Raw genomic sequence first — 16,600 nt, forward strand, 5'->3', positions numbered from 1 at the left:
CCGGAGTGTTTCTGCATTTTAGCAGGATAATATATGAAGGCTATACCTGGCTTGTGACAATCATTTTAATACTGTGTCTCTTACAGATTTTTCCTTTGCATAAAAAAGAGGATGAGAAATGGGAAATCGATACAGAGAAAATAGTTATAGGTGGTGGGTTATCGAGAATCTCTCTGTTCCAGACACCCCGGGCAGAAGGATGGGCCGTAATATATGGGGTGACCTTCAAATGTCATAAATGTGTTGTGCAATAAACTGTCAATATTTGTGGTTATACGGCGCGGGATGACTTTTACAGTAATTGGAACAGCCGTATTAAAAGCTGGGGAGCAGTCAGCTGATTAAAGACAGCACTGCTGGCCGCCTGTGTGTGTGTGTGCGTGTGTGTGTGTGTGTGTGTGTGTGTGTGTGTGTGTGTGTGTGTGTGTGCGCGTGTGCATGCATGTGGGGGTGTGTGTGTATGTGTTTGTGTGTTTTCAAAATTACATGGGTAACTAAAAGGGTGATACAATTTATGCATTAATAAAGCATTCTGGGAATGTGGAGCACATTGAGTATTTGTGCATGTGTAACTGCAGTTTTAAACCCTCAGAGACTGCAGATATAACTCCTTCTGCACCACATTTTGGAGCTGCTAGAATGTTTCAAATGAGCACTTTTTTTTTTAAAGAGACTGCTACAATTCCATTTTTAATGGTGCTCAGCTGTACCGTTTTGGCTTATGTGCTTGTGTGTGTGTGTGTGTGTATGTGTGTGTGTGTGTGTGTGTGTGTGTGTGTGTGTGTGTTTGCCTCTCTTCTTCACCCTGTACTAAAAGGCTCCCAAACTGTCCACTAAGGCTAATTTGTCAGGATACAGGCCCAAAGTAGGTCAGAGTAGATACGTGTATTTGGATACTTGTGTGTATGTTTGGATCCAGAGAAATGGGCCACTCGGTACAATGTAATGTGTGTAGGCGAAGTGAAGGAAGCAAACCAGCGGCACGTGATGAGACACAGGCGCGGAAGAGAATGCTGACTTCACCCTTTCTCTTGAAACTTCTTACATCTCATTTGATTCTTAAAAGAGGGTGGAAAAATAAAATAAATAAGAGAAGGAAAGATTACTGGAAGAAAAGATTGAGAGGAATTGGAGTCTAAGTGGGTTGCTCCATTCAGACTGTCCCTCTCCCCACTCACATACCATATCATGGGTTGGGGGGGGTGCCCTTTTAAACTGTACTTGAGCCTCGGTGGGTCACATGACTACTGCAGCACAACTCAGGGCATGAGGCCAGACACTGTTAGATTAGCACTTCTGTGGTTGGGGTTAGAGTGGATATGTGTGTGTGTGTGTGTGCTGGAACTGAATGGTACCCAGAAAAAAAACGCTTAATGCTCCTGAGTTTCCCCATGGCTGGTCAGTCAAGAAACCTGACCTCCGTTTGGCCTCTGGATCTCCTACGAGCGTGAGGTTACATTCCACCGCAGCGTCATAACCAGGCCATCTGAGACGCCTTGCCATGCCTCGGCGCGGGCAAGCGCCGCTCACATCTCCCGTAATAACGCAACTCGGTGCGGTTAATTGTCTGGGGACGGGGGCCTTGTTGGTCTTGACACGTTTAGAACGTTGGTATGACAGCAGCTCAATCAGAGCGAGGGCTTCGTTATCACCCTCACTATCAGCCACTCCGCCGACGTCACCTGTCAAAACCGCGCATGGGTGTGTATATGAGGTGTGTGTGTGTGTGTGTGTGTGTGTGTGTGGCATGCGTGGGGGGGTGCTACGAGAAGGCGAGGAGCTGCTGCTGACATAGCCGTTTCCTTTCTCTGTATTGTTCGTTTCGACACAGTCCGCCATATGCTACCCGGTAAAGACGATGATAGGGTGGATAAAACGGTGGAGCGGTGGGGAGGTGAGCGTGTGCGCAGGGTGTGGAAGGGGGAAACGGGCCGACGTCTCCGAAGCAACCTGTAAAGCTTCTGAACTGTCAGCGTTCTGTCAGGCTGGGGTGAGGAGCGGCAGTGGCACGCGTGAACCCATTGATGTGTTTGACTTTGTGTGGTGTTAGCAGATTTGTGTGGCAAAAGGAAAAAGAGAAATGAACAAGTGGAAGAAAGGCTGGCTGGCATGAGTCTGGTTTGAAGTGAAACTGAATACTCATAGAGTTACATGTTTCTCTCTCTCTCTCTCTCTCTCTCTCTCTCTCTCTCTCACAGATGTTGGGGATGAGATGGCAAAGGCCCCAGGGGCGGCTCAGCCTCCCCCCACCCCGCACAGGGAGAGGAGTGTGGGCTCAGCCATGAAGGACTGCCCCTACTGTGGCAAATCCTTCCGCACCTCCCACCACCTGAAAGTTCATCTAAGAATACACACAGGTGAGCTGAAACAAGCTTCTGTTTTTGTGTGTGCGCGCGTTTGTGTTCCTAATAATTCACGCGCTCAGGATCAAACTTATAGCTCAAATAACATTTGAACATCTCGACTGATAAAACAGGTGGTGTACGTCCGTTTACGTCCCCGTCGTCTAGCCAGCTGCGAGTGCTCAGGGCTTCGTACCCGGCGGGCACCACGGATACAGTGCCTGCCCGGGCCGGGTGGCGGTCGGCTCACCCACGCTCAGAGTAACGATGTGGACAGCGTAGACTGGACGGCTGCAGAGACAAGCCTGCCTTTGTCATCCACAGCAAAGCTGCGACTTACTGGCAGGCACAGCTGGCCTAGTTAACTCACAGCATAGCTGGGATGGGCACGGCGGGGTCACCTTACTTGTTTCAGTTAATTGTGTGTGTGTGTGTGTGTGTGTGTGTGTGTGTGTGTGTGTGAGAGAGAGAGAGGGAGAGAGAAAGGGGCAACTGTATGAAACTATGTGTACAATCAATGCCTAAAATATGTTCCTTTAGTGCGGGATCTTCACGCATCTGTAAACTCTTAGCTGACGTTATATCTTCAGCTAGTTGAGGCTTTGCTCCTTTAAATGCCTTTGCAGCTATCTCATCGCTCTGGCTCCCGTAGCTACCTTTAAACCCCATCTGGAGTCAGACGAATTGAGGGGGGGGTTGGGGGAGAAAACCTTTCAACAAGTGCAGCAAGGGCAGGCCAGACTCTCACCCCAACTTAAAATGGAAATCCCTCTCTGCTCAGGAAATTGATGGTTGTTATTATTATTATTTTTTTTTGGTATGCACTTGAAAAGAAGAAGGGAGACCACCCAAATAGTATTCGTCCCACATAATAAGAAGCACATAGCAACACTCTTCTGAGGAATTAGGGCCTGATTGGATGGCATGCCTAACAGGCGAGCTGATGACTCTGGTTTCACCCAGAAGCAAAGGCGGGCCAGTGTGCCTCTGCTGCTCCGTAAAATCTTCGAACCCTCCATCGCGCCTTCTGAGGACTGCAGTCTGCAGCTGTGAGTGCACTGTGTTATCAGGAAATGCAAGAAGGTTTGCGACGGGAGCTGGAGTAGAAACTTTGCAAAAGTGTAGCTGTATATTGATGAATCAGGAAACTTTTGGGGGTGCAATTGGGGGTGGGTTGTTGGGGGGCACGAGGCAGAGCCCTTGACAGGCAGGTCTGAGCGAAGTGTGCGAGCCAGCTGCTCTTGGCCTTCTGCAGAGTGCTTTAGGCTGGGCCCAGCCCAGCTATGTCCCCGTAGCAGGGGAGCAGAGAGTGGAGTGGGGAAATATGTTTCGAGCTGAGGGAGCTTGAGTTATGCGTGCTTTGAAAAGAGGGTAAGGGTCCCCAGAAGGGCCATATTTCTTCACAGAGGAAACAGAGGCCCTCGTCCCGAGCCTCCGTTAACTCACTCAGTCACTCCACTAACCGGGGTGACCCGTATGTGTGAGTGCCTATGCTCCTGTGTGGGTGTGGGTGTGTGTGTGTGTGTGTGCGCGCACGCGTCTGTGTGTGTTTACGGACTCAACTCCTCACAGTCTGTCGATGCAGCAATTTACACAAGCCCTGATGTGTTTGCAAGATGTGTAGGCCATGGTTATCAATCAGAGGACTGTCATAAAGGCTTTGTCCTTATGGTACATTTTAAAAATTGTACATCAAGCACAGATCCAGGAGCTTTACTTAAAGTTTTTGCAGAGCTAAATTACTGTCCAAGTGAAGTGTCATTCCACTCACTGTAAATGTATATATTAAAAAATAAAACTACTGGAATTTTAATCTTTAAATGAATGAATGAATGAATGAATGAATGAACAGCATAAATCTTTTGGAATGATCAAATGGGAGGTGGTGCTGCTTCCAGTCCAATATATCCAAGAATAATTTTCCACAAATACTTACTGCACCTTTAAAACAATTTCATTAGCCCTATGAGTCTGATCTGAGATCAGCAATTAATAGCTACCTTCCATTCTTCCTCAGTGCCTGGCCCTCTTCCCTTTAATCGGGCCTAGTCTGATGCTGGTGACCCCAAACAAGCACCTCACCTTGATTTAAAACAATCAGCCATGCGGACGAAGAAAAGCTTGCTCGCGGCTACGTGCTGCTAGTCCATCACAATGGCTTTGCTTACCGACAGGGACCAGGCCATTGTGCAACACAATGCCAGATTAATGACTCTCTAACGCTGGCTTGAAAGGAATGAAGTGAATTTAAATTTCTCCAAAAAGTTAAAGAGCTAATGTTACAGTATTAATTTCCTCTCCAACAGTGAGTGGGAAAATATCCATTAGTGAAATTAAGCGCAGTTTTCTAGGTAGCGAACGTTGTGCGGCGTACAGTGTGGGGCCACAGCTAATGAACACGGCAGTGGGTGATATTTCATTATACAAATTAATGCTCACATTTTAATGGGAAAGTCACATAATGAATCTAGGCTTCAGTGACAGCAATTAGAGACACAGATTGTCCCCTTCTGGACAAGGCAGTATTTAGCAGTAAGCAGCTGTGGGTGAAAACTAAAAAGGTTTTGCTCCTGACAATGGCCCTGCATAACTCGAGGGAGCGGGGGGGGGGGGGGGGAGGATGGTGCAGTGACCGAATCACCTTTATTTAAAGAGGAACTGGGGAGAGGTGGTCATCGTGCTGTGTCCAGTCACCTTGGTGACAGAAAGCCGCCACGCGTTTGCCCAGAGTCGACTACAACCGAGGAGGCATTTTCGAAAGTTCGCTCGAGGGAGGGAGGGAGGGAGGGAGGGAGAGAGAGAGAGAGAGAGAGATAGAGAGAGAGAGAGAGAGTGAGTGAGCAAATAAGAACGGGTCTGGGGTCAGTCACTGGCCCGTTCCGAACCATAAGCACTGTAAATGACAAAGGTCACCCGGCAGACTCTAGTTCAGAGGCCCAGGCGGAGTCGTAGGACGTTTAACATGCGTGTTTAGTCTGATACATTGTTGTGGTGGTGGTATATTAGTTCAGTGAAGCTAGATTTCAAAGTGTCCTTATATGAGGCGTCTCGCGAGGGAGGGATCATTTCGCCTTCCTGGTGCTTATTTTGCTACTGTATGGTGAGTGATTTCTCTCAAAGTCTTCGAAATGGACGCATGAACTGGAGTAATGGTCCTTACAGTAAAGGACAATTTAGAAACTAAACAATACTTCCAGAGTTACGGTGAAGGGCGCTTGAGAACACAAGCACCTTGATGTTCTCGGTTCCATGTTTTTACACAAATAAACTGCATAAGAGGCTTTTAAAAAAAATTAAAAACAAGTTAGTTTTCCAGACCAGTCAATCTCTCCCTCCCCGTGGTCTATGGCTTGCCATTTCACAATTATGTAAAGCCATATGGAAATTCATCTTAAAGTATGTCATATCTATTAACTATTTTAATTGCTCCTCTGTAGTGGCTCTGGGTGTTTATTCAGTGTGGTTACCATGGAGTCGTGACAAATCGCACAATTCCAGATGAAAATCGGGTTTGTACCGGACTCCTGCAAGTGAGGAGCGCAAAAAGGCAAAACTGAAGTAAACTTACAAAGCGGGAACAGATATGTACCACTCTCAGCAAAAGTTGTCCATAATTTATACCGAGACTGTCATACAGTGCCAGATGGCAATTTGATGTGTATTTTCCCCAATTTTTATTAAGACAGTCCATCAACAGGGAGACAAAGCTTTGGAAAGAAAACTTTTTTTCCCTTTTTTTCTCGCTTGAATCTTAAACGATGAAAAATAATAATTCCTCTACCCCTGTGCCTTGCCGATCCATTATGCTTCTCTGAGGTTGTGCTGTTTGTGCGGATATCAATTAAAAGTGGATTAACGGGTACATAATGACCTTTAGCAGTAAATTGTGTGTAATGTTGCAAGGCAGGATACAGTATATTCCCCAGATGTCACACATGCCCCTGACGTATGATGGAGCAGATGTCTTACTGAGTCCAAATGGTGCACAAAGAACACGCCATGCACGTGCCCGCACACACGCACACACGCACACACACACACGCACACACACACACACAGAAAAAGGCAGGAAAAGAGCTTTCTTATTGTCTTTAAAGATACTGATATGACATCAAAGTTTGATTACATTTTTGCTTACCCTTTGCTTACAGACAGTTTGGACATTTTGCCGATTATTGACGCACGTGGATCTTTGTTTTTAATGTGCACTCTGTGTGGTGCTTGGTGCAATGACAACACCACTGTTGTCGTGGGTGAAAACACAACCTTGGGGTGGAAGGAATAAAAGGGGGGAAAGCAGATCACTCTAATTTGGCTCTAATTTTGTGCACAGAATATCATTTTGTCCAGTTAAAGGAATTGAAAATGATCATTTGCATCAGGGACGTTTCCTTATTGAATCAGGCCAAGCCCCTGTTATCCTGCTCAGAGGATAAGCACTTATTGGGTTAAAAGCTCATCTTGTATGGTTTATTTTGAATATAAGCCTCAAACGCACTCTAGTGTAAAAGAATAAATGAGACACACTCCCTCTCGTTCTCTCTCTTCCTCTTTCTCTCTCTCTTTCTCTCTTTCTCTCTTACTCATATCAATGGTGTATTGAGTTGGTATTTGTGGCCCTGCATTTGGGAAGCTATGTGTAGTGGGTCTGCAGATCTTCGAGTCTTTTTCTGGAATGGTGCCCTCCAAATAATGATAAATTACTTGAGCAGTATGCCATTTGCTAATTATATCCATGATTTACTACAGAGCCAGACTTAAATCATTCAGTTCAGTCTTGCGTAACAATGCAACATTTTTTTTTCTCAGTTTAAAATGGTTTCCATGTGTATAATCTAAACATTTTATAGCTATATATATATATATATATATATATATATATATATATATATATATATATATACACACACACACACACACACACACACACACACACACACACACACACACACACACACAAACACGCATGCACATGCAAACAATACACGACAAACATGACAAATCTTTTTATTTTTGCTTTTTTTTTCTATTTCACTACACTCACTCTTTTTCAACTCCACTGCTTCGGTGATTCCTTCGAGCAATGGCTTAAAGAGGGAAAAAAATGAAGCCTAGCATTTTGTTCATTGCTTATTGATTGCAAATCTGGCTTTCATTTTGGACCCATTAGAATTGCTGGCAGGATGCATTTTATATCAAGATATTGAACTGATCATGCAAATGCAATTGAGGCCCCTTTGTCTGTGCATTTCTCCCATTCTGCCGTGAGCCCCTGCATGTGCTTGCATTCTGCGCGCTCGCTGCCTTTTATGGCACATTCCATTCCACTCAGCTTTACTTAATCCCCATCCTGAAGTCGCTTTTTAGAAGCGCTCATGTGCTGCACATGTGCACATTTCGTGCGCGTTTGTGTCACTCGGCCTCGCACTGAGTTTCAGATGAGGGCAGTTTATTAGAAGTGCATTACACTTTGGGGCTGCGAGGTCAGAGTTGCGCTTGGGGGTGAATAGAGAGAGCTTCTGCAGAGAGCATGATTTATCTGCTTTATGATAAACTCCAAATCGAGAATGTCCAAGGAATCACTACCTCACCACCAAGGCAGAGGCCTGACAGCGAACAAAGCCAAGAGAGAGGGCAGAAGACCGAGAGAGAGAGAGAGAGGTGGGTGGTGGAGGGTTGATGAGAGAGGAAGAGCAGTCCCCATCATCCCCTCACTTGACTCCACTCCCCCATATGAACAGAGATAACGTCCAGACAGTTGTGTTGTCAGTTGAAAATATGATCTCTGTAGTGGACTGAAGGCACCATATGGTGAAATGTTTTTTTATGGTGCTGACGTGAATGATGGCTCACTCGGTCGAGCTGGATGGGGCTGGATCGAGCCGTATTGAAAGCCTCCACCCCTCCACACTGTCCTGAACAGCATGATGGGCAGTTTTCAGATGATGGACACTGTTGAGTTGTTGATGGGATAAGGGAAGGCAGGGCGACTGGACGTTGTCCTTGTTTTTCCTATTCTCTTCCTGGTTGTCCGCCTGTTTTGTTTCCTCCAGACTTGGTTGGGCATCTCTGTTCCTTGGAGAACTGATATGGTCTCAGCATCTGCTTCTCCCTGCCTTTACTTGTCCTTGTCTCTGCCTCTCCGTTTCTCTTCATCTCCAGGTGAGAAGCCCTACAGATGCCCTCATTGTGATTATGCTGGCACGCAGTCCGCTTCCCTGAAGTACCACCTCGAGCGTCACCATCGGGAACGTCAGAATGGCAACACCCCTGCGGCCAACCACCCCCCATCCTCTGACCACAAGGAGGACCACGGCAAGACCAACAGTGGCAGCAGCGGGGTCTTTGCGCGCCCTGACGTCCTGCGCGGGGTCTTCAAAGGGATGATGCCCTCCGGCCTCGACTTTAGAGGGGGCCAGATGCTCCCGCACCAGTGGGCCTCACCTGGCATGCTGTCCCCCAGGGAGAGGGATCGCGATAGGGAGCGAGATCGCCACGGCCCAGGGACTGAGCCCAGCTCTGAGAGCCTGAAGAGCCCTGAGGGACCAGCCGTCGGAGGTGACAACCCAGCCAGCTTCTCCGACCTGGGCCGGGCCTACCAGAGCATGGTGGGCAATGGAGTCAACTTCCAGGGCTCCCTGCAGGCCTTCATGGACAGTTTTGTGCTGAGCTCCATGAAGAAGGAGAAGGAGATGCGTGAGGGCCAGCTGCACGGCCAGCCCTTCGGCCTGGAGGGCAGCGAGCGTAAGATCAAAAGGGCTGCCAGCCAGGAAGAGAACCCCGGCGACGCCAAGCCGAGCGAGGGTGGCCGCTCCCAGTATGAGCCCCTGGACCTGTCGGTCAGGCCCGATGCGGGTTCCCTACCTGGGGCATCTGTCACCATCCAGGACAACGTGGCCTGGCACGGCTGCCTGTTCTGCTCCTTCACCACAGCCTCGGTGGAGCTGATGGCCCTGCACCTGCAAGCCAACCACCTGGGAAAAGCCAAGCACAGCCAAGGCAAAGAAGCTAAAGAACACCTCCTGGGCGAGTCATCCCACCCAGGCAAAGCCTCGAGCCTTGCCCCCCCACCTCCAGGCCTCCTCCACCTGCATGAGGGCCCCACCTCAAGGGAGCGCGAAGCAGAGTGTGGAGACCTGAAAAGTCAAGGCGCTTGGTCCAACCACCTGGACCAGAACCCACGTGGAGCCTCAATGGGTGCATTCTCCAGCGACTTCTACAAGCCCTTTGGCCCCCTGTATGATGGACCCACCAGGAGGCCAGCTGGATTCCTGGACCAGCAGTCAAGTCAGGCTGGTGACATGGCCGGCCAGGATGAGCTCTCCGACAAGGCCTCTTGCGGTGACATAGAGGCATCTGAGGAGCGAGGGGGCCAGTCCGAGGATGATGAAGCGGGGCAAGAAGGCTCACCTTGTGACCCCGCTGCCAGCAATCAGCAGACACGCTCTGATGATGAAGACCCAGAGGCAGAGGAGGACGAAGACATGGAGGTGGGGGACACAGAGGATGAAGACCGCGGGGCCATCCGAATGCATCCTGAATCCCCCGTGTCTGGGAAGGATGTTCGGAGACCACAGCCTCCTACCCTGGAGAAACAGTGGCAGCAGCAACAGCCGGGCCTGGGTCTCCTCTCCTCTCCGGGTGGTCCGCCTGGCCTACTGAAGCCTGAGCAGGCCCACCTGGAGCATCAGATGAACATGCTATCTGTTCTGCGGGCCTACAGCTCCGAGAGCCTCGCCGCCTTCAACGGAGGCTTGACCGGTGGGTCCAGTGCAGCGGGTGGTGGACCCGGATCCGGCATGAAGAGAGGCGACCCCTCCGGTGAGTGAGCTATCCCCCTCTTTGTGGCCTCAGTACGTTTGCATGTAGGCGCACGTACTGCAGACATGTGGTGCACTCACTGTAAGCCACACTTTCTGCCATCCTCGCATTTTTCCTGAGTATTGAGACTGAGAGGCACATTGCAGTGATAAGCTCTCACGCCGCACAAATACACACACCGCTGTTCACACGCGGTGCTGCTCCCACAGCTACAAACACCCCAACAGCCTCTCAGCAGAGCAGCCAAATTTGCTTCTGAACGATCTCAACCTCATTTCAAGCAAGTTTAGAGACCATCGGGCTGACAAGCAGCAACAGATTAATCTTTATTACTATTTTATATTACTCTGGCTTCACCCCCCCTCCTGCTCTCCTCCCCCCACCCACCCCCCTCTATCCCTGCTTTAGAGGAGAGCAGGGTATCTGCTTTAGAGGAGAGCAGGACCTCTCGCTCCTCATGTCATCTCTTGCACACAGCACTTAACTATCGTAGCTTTCATAAGACCTCTCCCTAAAGCCCATTACTTTATAAGAGTCCAAGATCTATGGCCCTGTGAAAAATGAACTGTCAGCTTTCATGACTCTGCAAGCGTTACTAGTGCTCCTTGAGACTAGCACATTTCACTGTGCCCTTTCAGACATTTCAGCGATATAAAACCGCAAATGAAAAAATACTCGGTGAATTGAACTTGTAGCACGGGTCGGCCCCTAGTAGTTTAAGGTAAGTGAGCACTACGGCCCGCAGAGTCTTGCTCCTGGGTATTACTTTTCCCTCCGAAACACCGGGCAGGTATTTCTAGGAGTTAATGCTATTCATTTTGCCGAAATAAAACTGTCTGCCAATATAATGTATGTATATTCCATTTTGCTCTCTGTCTTAATATATTATTCATTAAGAGCAGAGACTAATTTTCAAACAGCATATTGAGACAGTCTCTTAGTTTTTGAAGCTTTACATTAGTGTTATTGCTTGTAGTCGGCAAACATGGCGGAGAAAGGCAGACATTTTTGCTCCAAGGAAAACAGTCCTACTGCAAATAGACGGAAGATTAAGGAGAATAAAAGAAAGCCGAACATTTTTTTAAGACTTATTTTATTAAGCAGCTCCATTCACACAAATGTGCCTGTTCTGCTAACCATGAACAATCGCATGCTTGTTAAGGTAACTGTACTTTGCGTTTTTGCATTGTGCATTGTACTTGATTAGTAAACAGGAATTAATCAACACTGACTACGATATAAGACGGAAACAGCGATTATCCCTGTACTGCTACACACCCTTCAGTGCACGTCATTAGAGGTGTTTTGGTATAGGAAGCGAATGTAAGGGAAGACGCCATGGGCAGTGCTGTTGTTTTGTGACATTTGGGTCACTGTTTAACACTCCTATCGAGCGACCGTGAGTCACTCACGCTCACGTCAGTGGATGTGACGGGGCTTGTGAGTCAATAACCGCTTCACAGAGCTACGGCCACCCACCCTAATCATGTTTACACACCTACGCGGTACAGAATTTTTGTTTTAAAGCAGTAACCAGTGAGATTGCCCAATCTTTGGGCCTTTACATATGTAAGGGTTTAGAGGACCGTTTCTGTTGGAAACGACTTCGAGTGTGCGGAGGGTAATGGGAGTGTGAATAGGTCAGCGTTGTCTCTCGTGACGAGGGAGGAGCTGTTGTGCAGTAGAAAGGGAAGTGGTGTGCGTTTCATTCCCTACCGTCAAAACAGTTTACATTAACAATTAATGCCTCATTTGACCTTTCATTTATGGAAAATATGTCTGTCATGGAGGAACCTGTTGCATTTTTAATATTCAGTGAGGGTCATTCACTGGACAGAAAATTAATGACATTTAGTTTTTTGTTGTCATTTTTTTGTTTTTGTTTTTTTCCTGTCCACATGGTAGATATATCATGTTGTAATATCCTTCTTTAATCAAAAAAGGCATTTGAAAATTGTCTTGGTGACGCACTCTTCTCCTACTGCTATGCAAGACGCTGACCTTTACAGATCAGGCTTTGTCTCCAGGACAAAAGTTTTATTGTTGAACTTTTTTTTCTCGCTTTTTTTAAAAGCCACTCAGTGCTGGTGGTTAAACGGTCGCGTGGCGGTGACGAGTGCAGGGACCGAGCACTGCCGTGTCCGTGGTACATCCACATAGAGCATTAAGCAAGTGAGGAGAATATCGAACAAACACACATCTTATTTCTCACTGGGAGGTACATAGAAGTGCTAGCAGCAGTCTTGGAACATCAGTTTTACAATGTATGGGGGTGGGTGCGTGCATATGTGTGCGTGTGTGTGTGTGTGTGCGCGTGTGCGTGTGTGTGTGTGTGTGTGTGTGTGCGTGTGTGTGTGCGTGTGCGTGTGCGTGTGCGTGTGCGCGTGCGCGTGCGTGTGCGCGTGCGCGTGTGCGTGTGTGTGTGCGTGTGTGTGCGTGTGTGTGTGTGTGTGTGTGATTGAGAGGAAGAAAGAGACGAGACAGAGCAGCATAAAGAGGCAGGGCGGGCTTGTTGGCTGCTGAAGTTCTTTCCTCTCTCCCTCTTCCCACGTTCGCTTGTCCCCTGCTCGCGAGCACAGCTGGGCGTACATGTGCCAACTATCCACCCCAATCCAGACCGCTGAAGCATCTCTTGTGCTTCACCCTTTAGGCTCCAGACCGCAATAACCCAGGAGCAAGCCATACAGTCAATAGCCATTTAATACTGACCAACTGGTATTGCGTCCACACAGTCCACAAGCATTACAGCTGAGTAAATCAATATGAACAGTAGCTAAATATACAGTGAGGAGCAGAAGAAAGGCCTTAACAAGTGCAGTGCATGTCGGTGGATTGTGTGCAGATGTTATGCACTGCTGATGTAAAATAACCGTGGACGCTCTCCCATCTGCCCACAGTGATCTGCCATAAGACTGACTGTACCATATCCAGTGGAGTTATTTTCAGCTGGGTTAGAAGAACAGGCGAGGACCCCTCCAAAAAATTCAATCAAAATCAGGCAAAATGTGATTAGCTGAAGTGGTTTTGCATTAGGTTTGTATGCAAATAGAACATAAATCAGGAATATTTGAAATTCTTCGTTGAATCGGGGCTCTGCAGACCTCCATGCGTGGCTTCGGTAGGGGAATGACTCAAGGTAAAGTGATGTGCTTCAGATTAGCACATTTAAGGGCAGGGTACTGACACAGCATGTGACATATAGTAGACTACAGTATGTTTATAATGTTCCCATATTCTCTCTCCATTAGACTTTATCACATACAAACACACACACACACACACACACACACACACACGCACACACACACAGCAAGCTAAACCCTGTTTTCTCCAGTGTCTTTTTCAGAGCTTTATCGTGCAATATGCATTTTGACGATGGTAGTGCTGCATGCCTTATTACTCAAAGGAATCTGTGCAGCTGGGTGCTGAATTCTCCATGATGTCGTGGCCTATTTGTGGCCCAGCCGATTAGACGTGTATTCTTCAGCTATCTTAATGGCTCTGTTCTGCTGTGCTGGCGAGGGCATTGTGTAAAGCTATCATGTAATCAATACCCAATTGTGTCAGTGGTATATCTTTATGTATACATTGTACATCTTCAATTGTTAAGCATTTTCTCAGAATCTAAAATAAGCCCCTGTACGTATCTCACATGACAACCACCACCAGTAGTTAATATCGTCGCAGTGTTTATGATGTAAGGGGATACAATACGGTATTTGTCCAATAAGATCAGACGAAGGCAAGGAGAGCCAGTTTGAACATTTCAAGTGGAGCTTGCCCAAGCCATGTAAACCGCTGACTGACAGTTTCATGGCTGCAGGCGGTTGTAAATTTCAACTGAGCTTGATTTTGCGAAGGGCCTGCTGTGTTGAATCACCACGGTGAATCACCATGCTCACATGCTACAACAAAGAGTTTAGAGTCAGAGCAGACTAGTTTCCCTCACTCTCAAACATAATGTGTACATTTTTAGACCCTACTTAATTCCAGATTTGTGAGATTACAAAGTGAGTCATACAGCATTTTTGGATTGTTTATATTTGTTTATGACTTGTTTTTGTTTGTTTGTTTTGTTTGTTGTTTTATTAAGTGATAGTGATGGAGAAACCGCGCTCTGCTGTAGCTTGACGCTACGATAAAATAGATTTTCAGCAGGAGTCTCCACTGACTACGCAACTCAGTCCAGGAACACAAACTCAATTTGTGTCTGAAATCCTGGCCCATGTTGGCTAAGAGAAAAGATCTCTTACAGCTATGTTGAAGTGCCACTCAGCTCAGTGGAGGGGGGGGGGGGCAGTGATGAGATCAGCGGCGCTCGGTCATGCATGCGCGCGCATGTTTACTTGCTCTCGCCCGATCCTTCTCTCTCTGTTTCTGTCTCTCCCTCCCTCCCTCCCCCTCCCTTCTCTCTCTCTCCCTCTCCCTCCCTCTCTCTCTCCCTCTCCCTCCCTCTCTCTCTCTTTCTCTCTCTCCCTCCCTCTCTCTCTCTCTCTCCCTCCCTCTCTCCCTCCCTCTCTCTCTCTCTCTCTCCCTCCCTCTCTCTCTCTCTCCCTCTCTCTCTCTCTCTCTCTCTCTCTCCCTCTCTCACTCTCTCTCCCTCCCTCTCTCTCTCTCTCTCTCCAGGCCGATCTGTCGTCAGCCCAGCCCTGTCGTTGCAGTTGTCATCGTTGTCATTGCTCCTGTTGTTGCTGATTGCTGGGTAAAGCGGTTATCTCAAATCGCCCTCTCTCGGCTCCATTAGGCACCGTGAAAAATGCCCCTGCTTTTGTTTACCTCCCACGATCGTACTTGAGTCCGCGTGTGTGCGCGCGCGTTCGGGTATGCCGGCACGCAGGCCGGCGGTGATGGCGCTGACTGCTTATCTGCGTGCATGTGTGTGGGGGGAGGTGACACGGCTGGGCTGCCCACCATGAGGTCAGCGAGCAGGGCACGGCACGGCATGAGCAGCGGGAGCCTCCGAGGCGCGTACACTCCTGGCACCCCCATCAGAGGAGCGCCTACAGGTGTTTACCGCTGGCAGCTGCAGGACTGCCACCCTCCAGACACTTTTGCCACCCAGTCAAGACATTCCTCAAGTGAAGACAGGAGAGAGAGAGAGAGAGAGAGAGAGAGAGGGAGGGGCCAAGCAGTAGCCAGACGGGGGGGGGTGGCTACTCTCTCTGAGCCTAGTTCATAGGGCCATGACACCCCCTGGTGGAAAGGCAATGAACCCTGCCCCCATTCTTTCCAAACCACTCAGCGAGAATGACAGATGAACGAGGGAGAAAGAAGGATAGAGGGCGAGGTGGGAAGGGAGGAGGAAGTTGCCCAAGAGAGGGGAATAAGTCCAATAAAATAGCGGGTTATAGGAGATGTAAGCAAAGACAGACCAACTGGGGGGGACAGAGAGGGACGCATGAATATAAAGGAGAGAGACGGAGTGAGACTCAGAAAGACGTAAAGGACTCTTCCCTGTTCTGTCAGTCTTTATTTCTTTAAGAGAAGAATCTCCCTACGGCTCTATCAGTCTTCAGTGGCTCCTGAATACATCGGCGCACACTTGCTCAGTTCGAGTGCAAAAGCTCAAGTGCTAAAAGAGAGGCCAGTAAATCGGCGGCATTTGTCAAGCCCACAAACTAGGCTGTGAAAAGTAGAGGGGAAAAAGCGTAAAGTAGAAAACCACAGATGTGTAAGTGTACTGTAGGAATTCGAAGCATTTTCTTCCTTCTCGATTCTGCCAATCTGCTCACCAATTCGTCTTTCTCTCCCTCCCTCTGTGTTTGTGTGTGTGTGTGTCTTGGGAAGCATGGGTGGGGGTGGGTGGGGGGGGTTGGTGGTTGGTTGTCTTCTTGCTTGTAAGCAGTGTTCATGTCACTAGTGGCCAATTATCACTGTCAGGAGGCTGTAGGATCAGCCTCTCTCCCCGGGCGGGTCACGACCTCAGCCCAGTCCAGGTCAGAGACAGTGCTCTGTTTTCTGTCTGCCTGTCAGCCTCTAGCCTCTCTCTCTCTCCCTTTCCCTCTCTCTCTCTCTGGCTATTTTTACAGTAACCAATGAACATGGTACTAAAAGGCTCATATGTGTGTCCTTCTGAACAGGTTCTTTAAAGCCATTATGTTAATTAAAACCATATGGTGGTTGGGCCAGGCAGAGCATGTTCACACGGGCTGCTTTAGGTCCTTCCTTTACACCCACCCACTCACACACACGCACATACACACACACACCCACCCACCCACCCACACACACACACACACACACACACACACGCACACGAGTGGGGTGAGAGTCAAAACACACATACACATCACAACCCATTGCTCATGTGCAGTGCACTGGATGAATCTACTGCCCAATGCACAAACTCTCAATCCGTTTGAGATATGCTTGTTACATGCTTCACACACAACGATTGTGCATTTTAAGAAACACCAAACACTTTAAGTTACGCTAGT

At 48.2% G+C, this 16,600-nt stretch overlaps 1 protein-coding gene across 4 annotated transcripts in view; it reads left to right on the top strand.

Moving 5' to 3' along the window:
• Nucleotides 1–16,600, top strand: part of znf536 (zinc finger protein 536) — a 170,179-nt gene that overhangs the window by 109,314 nt on the left and 44,265 nt on the right. For all 4 annotated transcript variants that reach the window (XM_027004754.2, XM_035520830.1, XM_027004756.2 and 1 more), the window contains 2 exons: nt 2,199–2,357; nt 8,505–10,163. In XM_027004754.2, coding sequence (XP_026860555.2) covers nt 2,199–2,357; nt 8,505–10,163 — 1,818 coding nt within the window. The remainder of the gene's footprint in view (nt 1–2,198; nt 2,358–8,504; nt 10,164–16,600) is intronic.

Source organism: Electrophorus electricus, chromosome 21 (genome assembly GCF_013358815.1).
Source record: "Electrophorus electricus isolate fEleEle1 chromosome 21, fEleEle1.pri, whole genome shotgun sequence".
Classification (NCBI taxonomy): domain Eukaryota; kingdom Metazoa; phylum Chordata; class Actinopteri; order Gymnotiformes; family Gymnotidae; genus Electrophorus; species Electrophorus electricus.